Raw genomic sequence first — 23,703 nt, forward strand, 5'->3', positions numbered from 1 at the left:
TAATACGCATTTACTAGGATATCGAATAACCATATAAGCTCCCAGGTTTTTGACTTCCTGGGCCATCTGAAGAAATTGTTGTCTGCGGATTTGTGTATCCCTTGATATATCAGGGTAAATCCAAACTTTTTCATTTAGATAGAGTTTATCCCTATTTCTCAGAAATAATCTCAAAATAGTGTCTCTATCAGAAGAAAAGACGAATCTTATACAAAGAGTCCCCCGAAATTCGATTTGTTCTTCCATAGATTGTTCCAGGAAGCCTGTTAAGTTTTCTAAGCCCTGCGATTGTATCTCCATATTCTGTTGAACTTTTCCTGCTTTCTTCCCAGTATTTATATAGAAAATCTTTTCTATAGGTGGTATACCTTCAGTAGATATTTGCAGAATTTCCTGTAAATACTTTTTAAATTGTTCCAGGGGCGAAATCAGCTTTACACAAGGGAAATTCAATATCCTCAGGTTTCTATACCTGGCTTGGTTCTCTATATTTTCAATTTTCCTTGTATTATTTTTTTCAGATTTTATTAATCCAATCTGGACTTCCTTTATTTGGGCTATTTGTTCTTGTACACTTTCAATCTTTTCTGTATGTTGAGTTACAACAGGGTCTAATCCTTGTATTTGAGTCTGTGTTGATAAGATCATACTTGACAAATTCACTATTGAGGTTTTTAGTTCTAATAACACAGTCCAGACATTCTCCAATGTTATATTATGCGCTTGATCCGAAAGGGTAGGTATAATAACGCTTACCAGAGCTTCTTGGCGGCGTTCATGCCTGACTTCCAAGGCCGCCGCCAATTCCTCCTGCCTCTCCGGCGTTGTTGTTTTCGATTCAGCATTCAGGTCTTTTTCTCCAGTCTCACTCGGCTTCAACTGCCGAGAATCCGCTGGTGTCGCTGAACTCAAGCCTATCTCCACATTTGTATCCCCCTTTTCCACTCCGTATAAGCCTTCTGCCGTCGTCTCTCTGGGCTGGGCATACTGACCCGGAAGCGGGGGTTGTATGTGGATTGGCGGCTGGGGAGCCACGGGAGCTCCAGGGCTTAAAGTTGTATTCAAGTCCAACGCCGCTGGAATCCACTCCAGTCCAGCGGCTATCACAGACGCCTCTCCCGGAGATTGATTGACCGGCGTGAAAAAGCCTTCTATCACAGGTTGAGATAGGGCTGAGATCGGGGTTAACGGAGTCTCCACCCGAACTCTCCCTTTTCTTTTTGTATGAGGCATTTTCCTTGAAGAAATTTTTCAACTCTGGGAGCACTTCCTCACGCAGCCTTCTTTCAAGACGCCATTTTGGATCAGATGCACCCTTCTATACCTACCTAGGCTGTCAGTTATCATGTGCAGAAAGTGAGGGCCTTGGCATGTCATGTTGGTTCCTTTAGTTTCTCAGGGAGGCTACACAAGGATGCAGGTCTGACCATGAAGGCAGGATTGGGAATCGGATGTTGTCCTGCCTTCACTTGTATTTTCCAGTCACCTCTGAAATGTCACCATCACAGTATAGTTTCTAATCATGCTAAGAGCACCCACATCTCTCCTAAGGAAACGTTTGCATCATAGGATAGAAGCTGGCTCCCAGGAGTTCTCTTTGGTGCCAAAGTTCTTCCAGGAGATTAAGCACTAGATTTGGTTCCTGACTCTCTTGGAATCCAGGATCTCCTTGACTTTGTACTGAGTGTCCCTTCAACTGCAATTTTACTGAATTTGAGGAATGGTCTGACTGACCAAGATAAAATGGATGATTTCAGCAAGGATGCATGGAAGACATCATGATTCCGAAGAATTGGGGTGAATTTAGTTTGTAAGCTACTGGCCATAGCTGTCTCATGACAAAGAAGAAACCTATACATCTTGGAGAAAACTTCAGTGAAGGCATTTTTAGGTGTAAGCTTTTTGTATTAAGCCAGGTTCCCAGGCTGGAGTTGGGGTGCCAGGCAACGTCTCTTGTCTGCCTGCTTTTTAAAACATGCTGCTGCTTGTTCCAGGATGTGGTGCATCTTTTGACAGAGGACCTGGAGTTTGTACCCCATTATGTTTGCTGTGGAGCAGGTGACAGAAACCAGGGCCAGTTTAGGTGTGCAAGGGTGGTGGCCAAACACTGCATAGAAAGGTGAGGATCTGGTTGAGCTGCTCACATGATCATTGTGGCAGACCTCCGCCCACGGGAGTAGTGATGCCCAGTTGTCTTAGTGCTGGTTTACATAGGCCCTTAGGAAAACCTTGAGGGTCTGATTTCTTCTCTCAGTTTTCCCATTCCTTTGGGGGTGATAGGCTGAAGAAAAACCCAAGGTAATCCAAACTTCTTACAAGGCTTTTCAAGAAGTGGGCCATAAACTGAACTCCTTGGTCTGAGAGAATATAGAAAGAGAGCCCATGCAGACAGAAGATGTGCTGGACAAAGAGATTGGCCTGTTCAGAAGGAAGGCCAGGGAGAGGCATAAAATGGGCCATCTTTGAAAAAAGATCCACCCATGCAGTAGTGTTGCCACTTAAGAGGGGAAGGTCAGTGATAAAAACAGTGGCCAAGTGAGTCCAGGGTTCTTTGAGGGCTGGCAGCAGCTATAACATCCCCCATGGTTGAGCTTGAGAACTCTTGTTCATGTAACATGTGGGGCAGGATTCTATGTATTGCTTCACATCAGTCTTCACCTGAGGCCACCAGTAATGACAGATAAGCAATTCCAGGTTTCCAGTGATTCCTGAATGACCCAGCAAACAGGAGTCGTGGGCCCACTGAAGAGTTTTCTGACGAAGTCATAGTGTAACTGTCAGTTTGACAGCAACCATATCATAGCAGGGTCAATGATATGTTGTGGGGGCTCCTGAGAACCTTCAGGATCAAAGGAATGTGAGAGGGCAACCGCCCTTCAGGTCTTCTCTGCAGGGTGATATCACAGTTCAAAGTTAAAATGGTTGGAAAAATAATGACCAATGAACTTGCTGCGGGTTTAACCACTGTGCTTGTGCCACATGCTCCAGATTCTTGTGGTCCATGTACCAGTCACGGGGTGTCTGGCATCTTCCAACAGGTGTCACCATTTCTCTAAGGCTAGCTTTACTGCCAGCAGCTTGTGATCTCCAATGGTGTAATTTCTCTCAGCGGGAGTAAATTTTTTAGAATAATAAGAACATGTCACAAGAGTTCAATGGTTATTGTGCTGTCAGAGGACAGCCCCTTCCCCAAGAGTTGAAGCATCTACCTGCAATATGAATGGCTTGGAAGAGTCTGGATGGTGCAAGCATGGGTCATGGGATAATTCTTCTTTGAGACGCTGGAATGCTTGTGTGGTGCTATTGGTCCACTTCTTAGTATCTGAACCTTTTATTGTAAGGGTGGTAAGTGGTTTGCCAGCATAAAGTAGCCATGAATGACTTGCCTATAATAATTTTCAAATCTGTGGAAGCGCTGCAGAGCTTTAAGGCCCACAGGCTGGGGCCACTCCAGGATGGCTTTCAGTTTCTCAGGGTCTATGCACAGGCCTTGCTGAGAAATGATATAGCCAAGCAACGGGAGTTCCTCCTTTTTGAAGGTACATTTTTCTAACTATGTGGAAAGGTGGTTCTCACAGAGCCTCTGGAGAACTTGTTTCGCGTGATCTCAATCTTCTTACAGTGATTTTGAAAAGTCTAGGATATCATCCTGATATATCACCACATGGGAGTAGAGAAGATCCCGAAAAATGTCATTGACCATAAACTGAAAGACCACCGGGGCATTGCATAACCTGAAGTGTATCGCCAGGTATTCATAATGTCCATCTCTGGTATTAAAAGTGGCCTTCCATTCATTTCCATCTTGAGTCCTAATTGGATTGTATGCTTCCTGCAGGTCAAGCTTGGTAAATATCTGCACCCCTCTGAGGTGGTTGAAGAGTTCTGTGCTCAGTGAGGGAGGGTAATAATTTTTCTTGGTAATTGCATTCAGACTATGATGCTGGTTACAGGGAACATAACCCTAGGAGTGGTGCAGGACTGCAGAACTGCAGGGCAAGGCTTGGGCCGGAATGCTGCCTAACTAGCCCCTCTCTCGCAGGTTGAGCTCTTGGATTCTGGGGGCCAGTAAGTCACTGCTGCGGTGTATAACAGTCTGGAGCAAGGTTTGGACAGGCTGGTACAGCTGGAGCAAAGTTTGGACAGGCTAGTAAGACTGGAGCATGTATCAGAACAGAGTGCAGGCAAGGACTGGAGCTTGTGCTGAAACAGATTGCAGGTAAGAACTGGAGCTGGAGCTTGTGCTGGAATAGAGTATAGGTAAGGACTGGACTGGAACAGGAGCAGAGTGCGTGTGAGGACTGGAGCTTGTGCAATGCAAGACTGGAACCATGGACAGAGACAGGACAAGGACAGGGGCAGATATATACAAGACTGGACAGGGACAAGACTTAAAGAAGGCAGACTAGGGCAGAACTTAGATAAGGAAGCCAAGGTAAGAACCAAGAAAGATCAAACAGAACACAGAACATATAAGCCCAAAGACAGCAAGGCTAAAGACCAGAAGGCTACTAAACAAGAGGTCCTGGAAGGCAAGGCCAGAAAAGGCCTAGATAGGCCACAGAGATAGGCTCATGCTTCAATTGCCACATACCTCAGAAGCAAATGAAGCGTGGGAGTGGCAGGTTATACTGGAGATGCCAGAGCAGGTGCTATTGGAGCTGGTTGGGCAGCCGAGCTCATGGCTTCAGCAAACTGTGATGAGCAGCATGAGAGTGAGCCCATGTTGCTATGGTGTAGTTGACATAACCTTATAGGCAAATCTATGCTGACAACTGGTGAATACGCCCTCAGGCATGACAGACTGGAGCTTCACCTATACCAGCCACCTCCCCCACAGGTTAAGCCCATGAATTCTAGCGGCCAGCAGGACTCAGGTGGGTCCCTAGGGTGGTGAAGTGAACAAGAGTCCAGAGACACACTGGGGTCACGACAGGCAGCAGATTGGAGAGACTGGAAACATGTTAATGGTTATGGCAGGCGGAAGACAATGCAAGAGGTCAGGTCTAGGCAGCAGGTAAGCACAGTCAGGTCCAATGTAAGAGGTCAGGTCCAGGCGGCAGGCGAGCTTAGTCAGGTCCAATACAAGAGGTTATGTGCAGGATATCAGGCCAAGGATGGATGAAGACACATAGGAGAGACTGGACGAGACAGCAGAGCAAGGCAAGGCTGGACAAGGCAAGGCTGAAGCACAGGAACATGGGAACACAGGACAACCAGGAATGCAGGAGCAACATGCACTGCTACTAAACAGGAGACCTGCTGCTGAGGCGAAGTAACGCTGTGGGGCCTTTGCTTAAATAGCCCAGTTGGGCTCACATCATCAGAAGGTGCTGCTCAGTGTTTCTCTCCGTGGGGCCTATATTATGTGCACATATGTATGCGCGTCTAAGGGAAGGCAGCGGCATGGCCGGAATGGCATTGTCAGCAGGATTGGCAACATGCGGCGACGGCAGTATTCTGCTATGACAGGATGCCCCTGGCAGCATCGGGTAGCAGCTGGGGTGAGTGCGGTGGCTAGTGGGGCAGTACTGTGAGCCGAGAAACATAACTGGTTCTTAAGGTGAACTAGGCTAACTGCCTGTTTTGGGTCTTTTATGGTGTTCCAGAAATTTAAAGCATATACTTCTTTACATACCCTCTCCCTCAGCTCAGTATTTTTTGATTGAACACTTGAATGCACCAAAGACAACTTCTGGGAAAAGAAATCCATGTTCCTATTGTTTTTTCTGGCCCTGTGTTTTACAGTGACATCAAAGGGCTGGAGGGCTAAAATCCATTACATCACCCTACCATCTGTCTCCTTGTTTCGGGTGATCCACACAAGAGGTTGGTGGTCTATTACCAGTATGAATTTGCAGCCTAACAAATAACTGAAGGCCTCTAAGGCTCACTTTCTTGTTAAGGCCTCTTTCTCAAGTGTGAAATAGCATTTCTCTCTGAGCTATAGGTTTAAGAATGTAAGAACATAAGGATTATTATACTAGATCAGATCAAGGGTCCATCAAATCCAGTATCCTGTTTTAAATAGTGGCCAATCCAGGTTACAAGAAATTGGCAAGATCCCAAACTGTAAATAGTGATGAATAGTGTCTACTCCCTAAGTCTACTTGGTAAAAAACAGTTTTTGGGCTTCTCCTCCAAGAACTTCTTCAAACCTTTTTTAAACCCAGGTACAATAAATGCCCTAACCACATTCTCTGGCAATGAATTCTAGAGCTTAATTGTGCATTGAGTGAAAAAGTATTTTCTCCAATTTGTTTTGAATGTGTTACTTACTAACTTCATGCTGGACCCCTTGGTCCTTGTATTTTTTGAAAGCGTAAACAAGCATTTTACATTTACCCATTCTATTCCACTCATGATTTTAGAGACCTCTATCATATCCCATCTCAGCCATCTCTTCTCTAAGTTAAACAGCCCTAACCTCTTAGCTTTTCCTCATAGGGGAGATGTTCCAGCCCTTTTATCCATTTGATTACTCTTCTCTGTAACTTTTTTGAGATGCAGCGAACAGAACTGCATACAGTACGCTAGGTGAGGCCTCACCGTGGAATGATACAAGGCATTATTGCCATTCTCCAATTTATTCTTCATTCCTTTCCTAATAATTTGTAACATTCTGTTTGATTTTTGATCACTGCCACACACTGAGCTGAGGATTTCAAAGTTTTGTCCACTAGGATGCTTAGATCCATATTCTGGATGGTAACTTCTAATATGGAACTTAACATTGTGTAACTACAGTGTGGGTTACTTTTCCCCGTGTTCATCACTTTGCACTTGTCCATATTAAATTTCAGCTGCCATTTGGATGTCCAATCTTCCAGTCTTACAAGGTCCTCCTGCAATTTTTCACAATCCATTTATGATTTAACAACTCAGAATAATTTAGTGTCATCTGCAAATGTGATCACTCCATTTGTTGTTCTCCTTTCCAGATCATTTTTGAAAATATGAAAAAGCACCAGTGCCAATGCACATCCCTGAGACACTCCACTGTTTATCCTTCTCCACTCAGAAAACTTATCATTTAGTCCTATTCTCTGTTTTGTATCTCTTAACCAGTTTGCAATCCACAATAGACCATTTCCTCCTATACCTTGACTTTTCAGCTTTCTCAGGAGTCTTTCATGGGCACTTTGTCAAATGCCTTCTGAAAATCCAAATACACCATATCCACCAGCTCAACATTATCCACATGTTTATTAACCCCTTCAAAAACAGTGTAGTAGATTGAGGCAAGATTACCCTTGTGTAAATTCATGCTGCTGTGTCCCAGTAAACCATATCTTTCTATATGTTCTGTGACTTAGTTCTTTGGAATAGTTTCCACAATTTTTCCTGGCACTGAAGTCAGACTTACACATCTATATTTTCCCAGATCATCCCTGGAGCCCTTTTTTAAAACTTGGGATTATATTGGCCACCATCCAATATTCGGGTACAAGAGATACTTTTAATAATAGGTTTCAAATGACTAGTGATAGATCTGTAATTTCCTTCTTTTTTTTTTTCTTCTTTCAGAACTCTGGTTAGGGAGATTTGCTACTCTTTAGTTTGTCATAATTTTTTTCAGTTCTTCTAAATCATTATCATTGAATAGTTTCTAGCATGAGTATGTCCACAACATCTCTTCATTAAATACCAAAGCAGGAAATTAATTTAGTCTTTCTGCTATGGCCTTTTCTTCCTTAAGTGCCCCTTTAACCCCTCAATCATCTAACAGTGCAACTGGCTCTCTCCCAGGCTTCCTGCTTCAACTATATTTTTAAAAGTTTTTATTATGAGGTTTTGTGTCTAAGGCCAGCTTCTTTTAAATTCTATTTTAACCCACCTTATCAATGTTTTACTCTAACTTGCCAATGCTTATGCTTTTTCCTATTTTCTTCAGATACATTCTTTTTCAATTTTGGCTAAAATAGCCCCTTTCACTTCACCTTTTAACCATTCCAGAAGTCATTTTTAGCCTTCCTTCCAATTTTTTAGTGTGTAGAATACATCTGAGCTGGGCTTCCAAGATGGGATTTTTAAATAATGACCATACCCGAGGTAAACTCTTAATCTTTTCAGCTGCTGCTTTCAGATTTTATCTAACTATTTTAATTTTATCATAGTTTGACTTATGATAGATATGTAGATTTACTTTGTGTCCTCTCTAAATTTGATGGTACTATGATCACTGTTGCCAAGTGGCCCCACCACCATTATCTGCCATACCAAATCCTGCCTTCCAATAAGAATTAGGTCTAAAATGGCTCCACTGCTCGTTGCTTCCCACTGCTCTATGAAGCAATCATTTATTTCAACTCAAAATATTACCTCCCTAGCAAGTCCTGATGGGATAGCAGTCAATACTGGGGTAAGTGAAATCTCACATTATTATTCTGCTGCCATCATATTCTGTTTATCTTTTCCCTTTAATCAGAAAATATATTTAGCTGGGTTAAAACAATAGTTGTACCCATAGATAAGGTTTGCTAACTGCATGGAGGACTAGCCTATGGGTTAGAACAATGGGCTTATAAACCAGGAGACCAAGGTTTGAGTTCCACTGTTGCTCCTTGTGACCTTGGCCAAATTACTTTATCCTCTATTGCCTCAGGTACAAACTTACCCCTCATGCCTGTGCTAAGAAAAAGGGGTGTGTTAGGGAAATTTGGGAGTTACTGCCACATATGGTAACTTACTGCTTTGCATCAGTATTATTGCACTGCAATAAATCCTACTTTTCACATGTGAGAGAGAGAGAGAGTGCCTACCTACAAGGCCCTTGTAGTAGTTAGCTATTTATATCTCTATAGGAGGCCCACCTAGTAACGCGAGGTGAGATTTAGGTAGTAGTATAGTGGTTAGGGGCCACTTTTACATGCAGAGTGAGACTACGAACAGAACAGTACACTCTTGTGAAGATTTGATGTACTTCGGAGTGAGGAAACTCACAACGATGAGATTTGTACAATGTTCTCTCAACCTAGCTTGATGGACTCTCTATCTGGGTAACATCAAGCTAGGTTAAGAGAACATTGTACAAATCTCATCATTGTGTGATTTTTCTCACTCCAAAGGACGTCAAATCTTCACAAGAGTGTACTGTTCTGTTCGTACGTCTCACTCTGCATGTAAAAGTGGCCCATAATCCTTACACTACTACCTAAACCTCCCCTTTAGTTACTAGGTGGGCCTCCTATAGTAGCTTAAATAGCTGCTTACTATGGTATCAGCCCCAGAGGTGCTCTCTCTCTCTCTCCTGCCTTGAAATGCAATTTGTGAAAACATTGTGTTATGGGCATAACGCATGATATTGTACAGCTTAACACTATTGAAAAAGGTGTAGTTATTTTGGCAATATCATTTGTTATGGTTTTGTGAAACCAGCCCATTTTTATGGAAATCCCACCCCTGACTCCTCCACAATCCCTCCCCTTTTAAAAATTTGCATTGTGCCATGCATTATGGTGCTTATCGCATGTCTTAAGGCATTTTACGCATGCGAAAATGTCTTAACGCGTGCATTAACGCCATAACGCATTTCTGTGCTCCACTGTATATAAATCAGAAAGAGGCCCAGAGTCAGTCACTGTCTAGATAGCAAAATTAGCCATAAATTTATCTGGCTAACTTTGAATGTGTTAACTATTAAATAGTGTAGCCACACTATTGAATCAAGCTGGCTATCTTAAAGTTAGCAGACTATCTTTAACTGGTTAACTTTAGGAAAGCTCTTTGACCAACTAGACTTAGCTGGCTAACTGCCTGATTCACTAAGGCTTTTCTCCCATTCTTTGTCTATGGGAAAATACCTTGATGAATCAGGCCCTTAAGTTAGCTGGCTAAATTTGAATGTCAGAGTTAGTTGGGTAACTTAGCCGGCTACCTCAACTTCTCCCCCCTGAACAACCCTAAATTAGACGGCTAACTTATTAGCCAGGTAGAATTTAGCCAGAAGAGTACCCAAATCTTTATTTAACTGGATAGATTCTGGCTAAATGCTTTTAAATATAGACCTCAAAATGTCTAAAATAGTTTTTCATGCATAAAATACTGCTTATGAGTTTGATAATCATGTTTGGTTTTATATATAAAAAATATGAACAAAAAAATCTTATTTCTTTTCTAGGTGTTTTGAATGTATTCCTGCGCTTAAAGGGACAGGCATTAATTGAAAATCCATTATGGTCTTCAAATGGGAATAAAGGAGATCACTGGAATCAAGCCTATATTAATATACATCCGCCCCACTTCATTTCAGGTAGGAAGGAATCAAAATCTGCTGTGAAAACATTTGAATAGGCATGAAATAGAGAAGAACCATAGACATGCTGAGGCATGATGGCGGGAAAGTTACCTGGGTAACTTTTCCAAGGAACCTTTACCCGGATAGTCAGTGGCACTTGTCAGATAAATCTGCTGCTGAATATACCTGGCTAAACTTAACCAAATAATACTATCTAGATGACTTTAGGTCACTTGTTTAGTACTCATCAGCTAAATGGTAACTGTGCTATGGGAACACATCTATTTCTGCCTCTTTTTGTATGATTAAATTTTGAGCAGGTAATGAGATCTTCAGACAAAATTTAGTCAGGGAGTGGATGGAAAATTTTGAAATCTAGGTTTTTTTTCCAGGTAACTACAAAAGTTACCAGGACATAGCCTTTGCATATTGAACTCACTGCAGAGTACTGTTATTTTCAAGAGTTAATATTAGGATGTGCATTCATTTGAAACAAAATGGGTCAATGTTTTGATTTGGTTCCAATGAACCAAATTGAAAATTGACTTATTCATCATGTTTTAACTTTTCAGGTAAAACAAATGCACATTCCTAGTATTTAAATATAGGGGAGGCAATAGAGAGCTTGCAGACGGATGAATGTGTGAGAGATCTGCTTTTTGAGGAAGAAGCCAAAATCAGCAAACCTCACAAGTAAAATTGCTGTCTCTTTCAAATACTTATCCTAAGAGAAAACTGTCATGGCCAGTGGTAACTTGGGCACATTGGAACTACCTTTGCCAGCATCATGATACAAATAGGATCCTACATCACCACAGAAAATGGTTGCAGGTAAAGGCGTAGCAAGGGTCCCCAGTGCTGGGGGCAATTTTTATTTATTTATTATTTATTAAAATCTTAAATTTGCAACTTCCTTGCACAAAGTGTTCAGTGTTGTCTCCCCTGTGGGGCCCTCACTTTCTCCTCTCCCCATCATCCACTAGGGTATCATCACATGACACCACCAGGGTCCCTTCATTGGGGAGGGATGGGAACCCTGCCTGTGCATCACCACAGGGCACCACCGTGCAGGGCTATTGCTAACTTTTCTTCAGCCCTGTGCAAACAATTACTGGGCTAGCCCTTCCTCATTCAGTTTTTTTTAACATTTAATTTGTATTCTTTTTAGAGATGTGCATTCGTTTTTTCTGAATTGGAAAATTTCAACGAAATTGTCCAATTCGGCATGTTTTGGGGACCCCGAAAAATGATCGGGATTTTCCCATTTTTTCACGAAAATTCGTTTTTTGGATTAGTGCGCGCTAACAAAAACTAACAAAAAGTAACAAAAAATAACAAAATCTAACGGTTTTTGTTAGCGTGCACTAATGGGGAGTTAGCGCGCACTAACTCAAAAAATGATTTTTCGCGAAAAAAAAAACTGGAACCGCAAAAAAACGACATTTTCAGCGGCAGCCGAAAAATGAAGAACGACAGGAACACAAAAAACGATTCACATCTCTAATTCATGGTCAGTGCAAGGCTATTAGGCACCCTAAGTAATTCTTACAGCTTTGTACCCAGCCTTCCCTCTATCATGGCCCTCTCTTCAAATTAGGAATTTATAATAAAAGATTTTACATGAAAAAACATACTCAAAGTACAGTCTTTTGAATTAAAAATATCACAACAGCTTGCATATTATATTTACTTGCACTGCTGTGCTGTCAACCAGAAAACCCTGGATAAAAGCCAAAAAGTCACTTGTAACACATATGGTGTTAGGACTATTGTAACACATGTTGGGTGTGGGCTTGTTCTTCAGAAAGCCATGAGCAAACTAAATTACAATTACAATATAATAAACCTCCCATTCCAAAACAGTGCTAATGTTATGAAAAGGTGATTCTGCAACAATTATATTAGGCCCTAAAACATCAATACACCTCTTATTAGAGTAACAGAACAAACCAAACTTCTATAGATCCCTACATAAAAATGATACATTAGCTCAATACTTAACCTCAATCACGCATGCAAAACACAGACAGACCCTCAGCAAGTACAGAACAAAAATGATCATAAAGTAGTAATACAAACTAGTAGTAAGACAAAAACTGAACTGTAGTAAGACTGAACTAGTAGTAAGACAAAAATACAAACTAGTAGTAAGATACAAACTAGTAGTAAGATACAAAGTAGTAAGATACAAACTAGTAGTAAGACAAAAACTGAACTTTAAACCATAACAGGCCAAACTGTTTATGCAATGCAACAATGAAAAAACAGAAACATTACAATTCTTCATAAAACATCAAACAATAAAATCAGGAAATAGAAATCATCAATAGAAATAAAACCACAATAATAAAAGAATATTTCAAAAAAGCTGACAAAAAGAATAACATCCAATAATGTAAAACTCATATACATTTTCCAAAGACCAATAAAATATTTCAAAACAGCAGTCACATATATCACCCAATACTTAAAACTTAAAAGATAAACCCTTGCTGTCCATACCTGGGATCTTTTGATTGCCAGATGCCCTGATATTGTTGTGGATTGGCAGGGGAGATGAGAGGAATTTCTGCTCAGTCTTCTCCTCTCTCTCATATACACATGCATACTGAATCACAAAACATGCTCTCTCACACTCACAGATATGCTCTTACAAACACACAGAGACAGACATGCTCTCACATACATACATATGCTCTCAAACACACACATCCATGCTCTCTCTCTCTCTCACATATACAGATATGCTCAGTTCCTCTCTTCTCCCCATCAAACACATTCACTTCCTCCCATCAGAAGCAGAAGTCCAGTGGACAGCCTCCTCTTCTTGAGGCCACTGGGGCTGATGCTGCACTGTTTCCTGTGTATGTGTTTTGGGGGTGGGGGGGTGGAATCAATGTGCTGTTGGTCTTTCTATGGTCCCACACCGCACAGAGTCAAGCTTCCTTTTCCTACCACAGTGCGGAGGATGTGCTGTTCTTTTCTCTAACCACGACTGCATGGCCTCTCCTCCTTTCTGCCCACATAGACCCACCACTTCCTTTTTTGGGATGCACAGGTGGGAAGGGAAGACCATGCTGTCACCGCCCCTCCCCCCAAAACAGTGGCATTCTAGGCCAGGGGTGAGCAAACTTTTTAAGCCATGGTCTCCCCCTATGCAATTTGTTGGGCCTCCCATCCACCAAAGTTATATACCGAATTTTTCACTCCATAAGACGCACCTGACCATAAGACACACCTAGGGTTCAGAGGGAGAAAATTTTTAAAAAATGGTGTGCAAAACCGACTCTGTTCCTGGATGTCGGTGCGTCTTATGGAGCATCCATTTCCGGCATTAAGGGGTGTGCATATAATTGTTTTCATCCCCGTTTCATTTTCGGGTCTGGGGAGGGCCATTTCGGTCCACTCCCCAGTTCGGAGAACTTTTATTGTGCTATTTCGTGAAAAAAAAAAAACAACACCCCCACTCCAACCCTTCTAATTTAATTAACTACAACCCCCCACCCTCTTGACCCCCCCCCCCAAGACTTGCCAAAAGTCCCTGGTAGTCCAGCGGGGGTCCTGGGAGCGATCTCCCCCTCTTGAGCATTCGGCTGCCAATAATCAAAATGGCGCCAGTGGCACTTTGCCCTTACTATGTAACAGGGGCTACCGGTGCCATTGGTTGGCCCCTGTCACATGTAGGAGCAATGGACGGCCGGCACCATCTTAAAAAATGGCATGGGCCATCCATTGCTGAATACGGAAGGGGATCGGGAGCCAGACTGCCAGCTTCTGGCTGGCAGTCTGGCTCCCGATCCCCTTCCGTATTCAATACAATACTCTCACCATCTTGCACAATGCTCTGCATAAAAACAATCCTGCATGACTCAAGGACTTGCCATGCTTCCGCACCTCCAATCGCCCCACCAGAACTGCTCTCGCAGGCACCATGCACACCCCACCCCTCAAAACCGCACACCTCTCCATTACTAGAGAAAGAGCGTTTACTATTGCCGGGCCCCTCCCTTTGGAATTCACTTCCCCCTCACTTGCGACCTGAACCCTCCTTTCACACCTTCAATAAAGGCATCAAGTCATGTCTCTTCAGGCAAGCCTACCCAGATGCTAACCAAACTTAGCTCTCATCCCCTTCTCACCGTCCCCTCACCCTCACCCGCACCTACCTCAGCCCTCTCCTTCCTTTCACCTGGTCATTACACCCCCCCCCCCGCCTTTCAAGGTGTTCTCCCATCCAATTCCATTTCACGCTCCTCACCTTCTGTCCCTTTCTAATGTACTCCTTTCCGTCGTAGAGCCGTCCTAACGAAATAATGTAAATAAGTACCTCGCCTATATTTTGTCATCTAAGAAATTTACTGCAGATATGTTTTTATTAATGATCTTGCCATTCATTATTGTTTATTGTTTATTCCTTTCATTTCTCGCTCGTGCTGCCCTCCTTTCTCTTGATGCTCTTGCCCCCTCCCCCCTATTCTTGCCTGCTCCTCTCTCACCCCTTCCACGTTCATTGTAATTTCTGCCTGCTTTAGTTATTTGTAAACTGGTGTGATGTGTCCTACGAATGTCAGTATATTAAAAGGTCCTAAATAAATAAATAAATAAATTTGGCAGGATATTAATTTTCTGCTTTTCTGTACACTTTCCAGGCTCCCGTAGGCAGGCGTTAATTTCTGAGAGTAAAATGTATGGCTTGGCCGCACATTTTACTTTCAGTATTCCAGGCAACTAACCGGAGAAGTAGCCTAGTGGTTTGAGCAGTGGGCTATGAATCAGGAGACCAGGGTTTGAGTCCTGTAGTCACTCCTTGGGCAAGTCACTTTACCCTCCCTTATCTTAGGTAGAAACTTAGATTGTAAGCTCTCTGGGGATAGGGAAATACCTACAGTACCTGAATGTAATCCACTTTGAAGCACTGAAAAAGTGTGAAAATAAAAATAACTAATAGGCTCATCAACATGCATGTGATGAGTGCTATTAATTTGGTTTTAGGTTTTTTTTTGGGGGGGGGGGTTTGGCCGCGCTATTACTACCCCTTACAGTATAAGGGGTAATAATAGCACGTCTAAAATGTGCAACTAAACGGTGCACTCAGCCAAGCACACCATTCTGTATCGGCCTGTAAGAGAGGCAGATACCGCACCACTTCCAGACAGGCACCTCACAGTAATAGCAGCAAAACTCCTTCCACTGCCAGACACATTGTGAACTAACATAGAACCCTGCAAAAAAGACACTCAAAATCTATATAGTAAACCTATCATATTGTAACAATAGTAACATCAAAGACTGAAAACAAGAAGAACCCTACCTGTAAAATAGTAGCACTGTAAATATTACACTGAGTCCCAGAATACCAATACACCATCTATTGGGGAAACGAAGCAAACCCGGTTCCTATAGATCCCTACACAGACACTACACGCTAGCAGAATCTCTCATCTTGGTCACACACACAGAGAAGAGACAGACCCTCACCAAATACAGAATAAAGGATCACAAATTAGAACCATCAATATTCAGACAAAAACTGAATTGGAAACCCCAAGAAGCCAGACTCTGAGTGTAACAATGGAAAAACAGAACCACCATTCCTCATAAAACAAATAAAATCAAAAAACATAACGCATCAGTTATAACTAGGGTTGCCAACTGGCTCCAGATTTTCAGGACAGTTTGATCCAGTCCTGGTTTTACCCCATTGCATGCTGGGACTTATTCTGATTTACCTATTGCACTCCCTCAGAAAATCAAGACTATAAGTACCTGCTTGCAGGGGAGTAAAACCAGGTCTGGATCAACCAGTCCTGAAAATCTGGAGCTAGTTGGTAACCCTATTTATAACTAATAAAAGAATATTTTAAAACTACTGACAAATAGAATAACTTCTATTAATTAAAGTCATATACATTTTTTAAGAATTTGCCAAGCACCTATAAAATGTTTCAAAATAGCACACATATCAAATAACACCTAATAATTAAAACCAATAAGGATTTTTTTTTAAAAAAGCCCCTGCTGGCCATACCTGGGAACTCTTAATTTCCAGTCATGCTGAGATTGTCAAGGATTAGGGGCTAGGGGGAGACACATACTTACATGTTCATTCTCTCTCACTCATACACTGTCACATACAAGCTCTCATACACACCCACACACTCTCATACACAGGCTCTAAGACCCTCTCCCCCACACACACACAAAATAGCTCTTACTCCCCCAGATTCCCACATACACACCCAGGCTCTCACACATACAGATCCCCAGGCAGACGCCCATTCTTTCTCACACAGACAAAGGCACCCATTTATAATCACACACACACAAACTCCCAGGCAGGCACCCATTCATTCTTACACACAGACACCCAGGCAGGCACCAGTTCATTCACACACATAAGCTCCTATTCATAAACATATACACACTAAAGTCAGGTCCCCTTTCTTTGTTTTGCCGGCAGCCTCAGAGCCTCTCTCTCCTCTGCTGCTGCTGCCTTCATCGCCACTGCCGCGTGACTGTTGGGGGAAGAGCCAATCGCTCATCACTGCTTCTGCCTCCTCTGTGCAGGCCTTGCAATATTAAAAATTCATGGGGCTTGCACTTCTTCCATGATGATCTCGTGCATCACGAGATCAGCATAGAGAACATACTACAGCCACAGATTAGGAAAATGGATGCCCATAAATTGAGCATCCATTTTCCTGACCGCCGTCAAGAGTTTTTGTTTTTTTTCTTGATGCTGCTGTGGTTCCTCCTTATGATCCTTATGATATTAAGTAGGAGGAACCACAGAAAAGCAGTATTTTCTTCTTTTTGTGGAGGCTTGTGGCGTCTCAAAACTTAACACCAGCTCCAGAGCTGGTGTTAATGTTTGGGAGTAGAAACATGCACCTTGTGATGAGCACTATAGCTACACACTAGTTTGGATGTGTGTTTTGGATGCGCTAGTCCCATTATTGCATTGGGAATTATTCTAGTGTGTCCAATCGCACTTCAAGTTGTGCACTACGCTGAGCACACTGTATTGTATCGGCCCCTTATTTGGCTAAATTCTAGCCAGATAACTTTTTACCCAGCTAAAATGTAGCCAGGCAAGTTGGGGCATAACTGAGAGGAGCTGAACTAGCCGGATAAGTTATCCAGCTAAGTCTGATAAGATAACTAGATATATTCAGCAATGTGGTCATGCTGCTGAATGTAAAGGCTAAGTTACCCAGATAAGTTTATCTGGCTTAAATAGCTAAGTGGCACAGCAGCTAAATATGGACCTCAATGGGGCCTATACAGTAAAGCACCTGCTAGAAAAAGTTTAGTGTGCATGTACTAAAAATGTTTTACATGCATTTTAAAATGGCTCTTTAACAAGTAATGCAAAAATATTTAGTATGGATGCAACAAAAATGCCTCCAGTGCATGTTCACACTATCATGATGCATGGAAACCCAAAAATGCATTGGCTGAATAACATGATCAAGTCACTTACCTGCAAGAACTAAATAATGTGATTACACAAAACTGAGCATACTTAATTCTCTTTTCCTCTTGGATCTTTCTGATTGTTTCCATATGGTGCACAAGTAAGCATAGTACATGGGGATTGCTTGTCAGTGCTGCGAGGGAAAAGTGGGAGCACTCCTAGACTCTAGGAGAGGAGGTAAAAGGAGAAAAGAGAGCTCCAGAGAGAAATAAAAACTGACCTTAGTACATATGTACAACCATCTGTCTTCCTTGTCAGTAAGGGTCTTCAAGAGTGTTACGTGAAGATGTGGTTAGAGAGAGAAGGGAATAGGTAAGGAAGTAACCTAAAGAGGAATATGGCCACCCTGATTCAGAAAGGCATCCGCATCTGACTATTCTACCCATTACAACCATCCTGTATAGTGTCAGCACCATAATGGCCAGACCACAAAGTCTGTTAGTACTGCAAAGCTCACAGAAAAGAGCTCTGCATTCAGACCAAACAATTCTATTTTTTGGTAACACATTTATCTTGTGTAAATGAAAATAATTTTAATTTTGAAATATTTGAGTATGTGTCACCTCCTTCCCTTTGTTCATTCTCTCCTTCTTCTTCATGTCTCCTCTGTTTGTTACTCTGTCAAAACTATATCTTTATATTGGGGAGGAGGAGGCAGAAGGATTGGGGGAGGGAGGGTTCCATTGTCTGGTCACATGTCCCTTGGGGATACCCTCCTGGAAAGAAGCCTGTTATTGTGACTAAGGGATCTCCCAAACAAAATATTCAGATTGAAGTCTCAAAATGCCTCAAGATGCTTGAAGGTTTTCTGTGATGTATAACTTTTGCTTGAGAAGATATATTTGTCACGTGAATATGTATGTGTGTGTAAGAATTCCTGAAAAAAAGTGTATGTTTGCTATGTTTTGGTTTGGCAAAGAGAAGTGTGGTAAAATGTATTCATCCTCAAGGACTTATAGGTACAGCTTTACAGTGTCATTTCCTAAACACGGTCTGTATTTTTCAGGCCCTCACTTTGTAGATAGTTGAGCCCTCTCATTAGACTTCCCGTTAGCTAGTTAACATATGGATTGGGTATTACATTTCTGGGTCATTAACAGGCACTCACTTAATAGCATATGAGAAGTGTATACCATGCTAGTAACGTTACTAGTTACTAGCATGGTATAGTCAGGCATTCCCTGACTAGTTACAATCTGCCTTCCCCCAGCCCATAGCCCAACATCATCTCTAATACCGTTGTAATCTGTAATCCTTTGCACTCCTGTCATAATGTATATAATAATAAGCAAATATGATGTTATATAGCATGATATGTACCAATAGTTCACTATGGGGTAGATTTTCAAATACTGCGAATAGGCGTACTTTTGTTGGCGCTCCAGGCGCAAACAAAAGTACGCTGGATTTTAGTAGATACGCGCGTAGCCGCTAAAATCCGGGATTGGCGCGCGCAAGGCTATCGATTCCTTATAGCCGGCGCGCACCGAGCCTCGCAGCCTACCTCCGTTCCCTCCGAGGCCGCTCCGAAATCGGAGCGGCCTCGAAGGGAACTTTCCTTTGCCCTCCCCTCACCTTCCCCTCCTTTCCTCTACCTAACCCACCTGCCCGGCCCTGGCTAAACCCCACACTTACCTTTGTCGGGGGATTTATGCCTCCCGGAGGGAGAAATAAATCCCCGTGCGCCAGTGGGCCACTAGCGCGCCGGGACGCAACCTGGGGGCGGGTCCGGAGGGTGCGGCCACGCCCCCGGACCGACCCGGGCCGTAGCCATGCCCCCGAGCCCGCCCCCGGATCGCTCCCGACACGCCCCGAAAACGCCGCTGCGCTCGGTCCCGCCCCCGACACGCCCCCCTCCGAAAACCCCGGGACTTACGCGAGTCCCGGGGCTCTGCGCGCGCCGGTAGGCCTATGTAAAATAGGTTCACCGGCGCGCAGGGCCCTGCTCGCCTAAATCCGCCTGGATTTGGGCGGATTTAGGCGAGCAGGGCTCTTAAAATCCGCCCCTATGTTAAGAACCTACGCTTATAATTACTTAGGCTCAGAACCATTTGCCAGTTGCTCTATATTTCTATGCCTCTCTCTGCATTCCCCGGCCCTTATCATGTTATTCCCTGTTAAAATGTATTTTCCAAGCTTTTGTTATGATGTAAACCGATGTGATGTACACACTAACACCAGTATAGAAAAGGCGTTAAGTAAATAAATAAATAATGCACACGCTAAAGCCTCAGAAACTGTAGAAATAAGGTAATGATATGTAGCTCAGTCTAGAGGGTTAAACTCAGGAGCAACATCATGAAATATTTTTTCACAAAAACGACAGATTCCTGGAATGTCCTTTTGGAAGAAATGGTAAAGACATTAATGGTAAAAGAATTCAAAAGGCAGTTGGATAAATATATAAGTTTCCTAGTGGCTAGAAGATGGAAATGAAGAACTTAGGGTAGCCTACAGTAACTTGTGATGAAACATTTCTGAATGTGGGTAACCAGCCAGTGAGCATTCATGGGATCCATCTGGGCATATCTTACATTAAACATCGTTGTGTTATCTGGCTTTTTACATTATTTCAACAACTTTGATCAGGTTCATGCATGATGGTGTAGGGCAGGGGCAGTTCACTCTTATGCTTCTACTGCTGGGGCAGGCCCTCGGTGTACCAAGGAATGAATAAATAAAGTTGGGGGGTCTCTGGCGATCACCTGCTTTTATGACTTGGGTGGGGTCTCCTTATTATTAGGGTAACCTGTACAAAGGAGCAGGCCTAAACCTAAACACCTTGCTGGACAGACTGGCTGGACCATTTTGGTCCATTATGTTACTATGTGTTCATGCCATTGTACTTCACGGCCACTTTATTTTTTTTTATTTGCATTATTAATATAATTGCATAGACTTCCTGAGACACTTAGGAAGAGTTACTGTGAGTTGGTTCATTTGAAATTTACTGTCAGATATGATCAGGAGCATTAGCAACCAAAAAAGGAAATAGTTTTCAGGTACCTGTTGGTGAAGCCAGTTAGGAAGGTGAAGCCTGGGAATGTGAGACCAGGCAGGAATCCCTGCAGGCTTTTCATGGGTGCAGACAACAGAAAGCACAAGCAAGGTAATAGTGAAACCCTTGGGTTTAAGTACTTTGATAAATCAGAGGTGGTCCCTTTGCTGCACCAAGGAGGTGTGTCCTAGATTTTGCTCAATCCCCTGGAACCAGAGGCTGTATTCCTAATTTACTTCTGGCAGTTTTCACAGGTACTGTGGCTCTTTGACTAAACTCTCTCAGTCCTAGTTTCTGGAGTTGCCATTTCAAATCTTGATGGATCTGACAACACTCTCCCCTTTTCCTAGCAGCTCCTTCTGAGGCCCTTTGGGCTAGTTTCTGCAGGTATCTTTTATGGAAGCACCTAACCAAGGGGGCCATTTTTCAAATCACCTTAGGGCCTTATCGTGGGCGTTAGGGTCCTAATGCCTGTGATAACGCCATAACACATGCGATAATTAATGCATTGTGAGATACCTATGCAAATTTTAAAAATGTAGTCAAGTGGGAGGAGTACATGGAAATGAGAGGTGCTTAATACATACTATTGTGGGATTTAATTACACCTTTTTTCCTGGCATTATGCTGTGCATTATGGCCAAATGAGGATTGGTAATTATTGCAAACCACATTGAGGGAGAGGGAGAGCCTCTGGAGAGGCACAGATTTGGTCAACTTTTTATCCCACTGCCAGCAGCATCCCAAAATGTAATACAAGCCTGTCACATTTCTCAGCGTGCGATGTGAATATCACAAGGTGCAATAAATTCAGTGCGTGTTGTGGTAAAATAGCTATGCAATGCATACCTTAACCATGCCCCTTTTTTTTTATTATTATGGGCGCTATGTTTCGCAAATTTTAAAGCAAGATGATAAATCTAGGCCCAAGTTCTCTACATGTACATTGCAAGTTGTCCATCATCTCTTGCTTCTAAACTATATCCTTCTCATTCCTTTAGATAATGGATTTGACCTGATTATTTTGGAATTCAGTAACTTTATTACTTCAAATTCCTGTTGACTTTCGAAAATCACTGGGGGTGGTGGCAACGGTATTTGGTGGTCTTGGACAGGTTTGCTGAAATATGGTTTAACATGGCTACATTGAATACTGGGTGAATGTGGGGTGATAGTGGGAGCTGTTAACCTGAAGGCAACTGGGTTTTTCATTTCTGTATTCTAAATAGACCCATGATTTTCCAGTTAGGTTTGACTGTAGGTCTCTGATTCTTTTTGTACCAGATTGTGACCCAGCCTTATTCCCCATCAAGAACTGGGAAGCCCTTTACAGGTGATCTCTCTGAGCATGTTGCTTATCCTAGGATCTTTGTGGATCCCATGTTAATTGAACTGACCAAGGGGAGGGAGTCATGTTGTCTCCTGCCCCCATTGCCCATTGCAGAAGGAATAAACAGGGATGGGAACCTGTGAGAGGTTTGGAGGAATCATTGATTTTGGGGTGGGGGGATGAAGGAGGCAATAGGGTTGCCTGGCTTTTTTTTTGGGGGGGGGGGGGATTTTATAGCAGATTTCATAAATTACCCAGAAAATGTGCACAGAAATTATGCCAATTTTCAAAGCAGACATACATGCATAAGTGTGCTTTGAATATTATCCCACCAAAATTACTCCTGCTATTAAGTGCATGGAAATTTAACATGCATACTCTTGAAAATGCAAAAGTATGTATGGAAATGCAAATCCCTCTCCAATCCCACCCCTTCGAATGCTTCCACTCAGTCCAGCTAACCTTACATGCATGCATATAAGTATACCCAATAGGCAGGCAATTTTATACCAGGCCTTTCTTCATGTAAAGCACCATTATTATCCATAGAAATGCCTTTGAAAATTGCTTTCCCTTTGTTGTTGGTGGTGGACCATTGATTATTGTGTCAGATGTATGTGGGGGACAAAATATACTGGGTTCTTTATTCTTCTTTTTTTAGGGAGGGGAAATGGTTGGAATCGGGACCAGAGAACCCTTTATGTTGTTGGGGGGAGAATATGATCTTTATGTTTTCTGGCCTTTTCACTTTGGGGAGGTTAGCACGGAGGATTTCATGATGCAACTAGTATACATGCTACACCTATCGGGGCTTTGCACTTCTCATGGGGCTTTGGGGTCTTCGTGCCACTCTTTCTGCTCCTTTGACCTTCTTATTGCTGCCGTAGGGGTTTTCTTGATACTTTTAGTGCTTCTTTCCACCATCATGCTGCCTTGAGCTGTTCCTGCCACATTTGGTGCTATTTTGCCCTCTCGTGCTGCCTTGAGGGATTCATGCCACTATTGTTAATGCCCTTTGCCCCTCTTTTAGAGCCTTGGGGTGTTCTGGCCACTGTTGCTGCTGATTTGCGCCTATCACAGTGCCTTGAAGGATTCCTACTACTGCTGGTAGTATTTAGCCTCACTTGGACCCTTTGGCTATTCATGCCAATTTGGTGCCACTTTAACATTGTCTTAATATGTTGGAGTGCCATTCACCCCTCTGATAATGTTTACCTACAATTTTCATTAGAAATGATTAGAAAATCCCAATTTGGGAGCCCAAAATAGACTGCATTGTGCCCCCCATTGACTTTAATAGGAAATGAAGGAACAAATAAATAAAACACATTTTTAATCTGAAATGAATCAAGTGAATGACTGTGACCTATAAAACAATTAAACAAACCAAAACAAAATGTTTGCTTCTCTATATTTCCCCACATGTTAACAGAGCAATTATGGAATGTTTTCATTTAATAATTCATGTGAGGTTCTGCATGCTATTAAATGGGATGCTTTAAAAGTAACTCTTTAAGAGTGATCATAAACTTTAGTGTTGAAAAGAATAAGCTAAGGAGGCAGGAATTTCAGTTTGGAAAGAGAAATCAAACAGAGAACCAACACATCAACCAGAAAGATGACACTTTATTATTGCAACTTCAGATGCTGAAATACAAATT

General features: G+C 42.5%; 1 protein-coding gene across 1 annotated transcript in view; it reads left to right on the forward strand.

Moving 5' to 3' along the window:
* Positions 1–23,703, forward strand: part of MDGA2 (MAM domain containing glycosylphosphatidylinositol anchor 2) — a 1,648,575-nt gene that overhangs the window by 1,609,901 nt on the left and 14,971 nt on the right. Inside the window, exons 15-16 of the mRNA XM_029598388.1 lie at positions 10,121–10,235; positions 12,617–12,632. Of these exons, the coding sequence (XP_029454248.1) occupies positions 10,121–10,235; positions 12,617–12,632 (131 nt within the window). The remainder of the gene's footprint in view (positions 1–10,120; positions 10,236–12,616; positions 12,633–23,703) is intronic.

Source organism: Rhinatrema bivittatum, chromosome 4, assembly GCF_901001135.1.
Source record: "Rhinatrema bivittatum chromosome 4, aRhiBiv1.1, whole genome shotgun sequence".
Lineage (NCBI taxonomy): Eukaryota > Metazoa > Chordata > Amphibia > Gymnophiona > Rhinatrematidae > Rhinatrema > Rhinatrema bivittatum.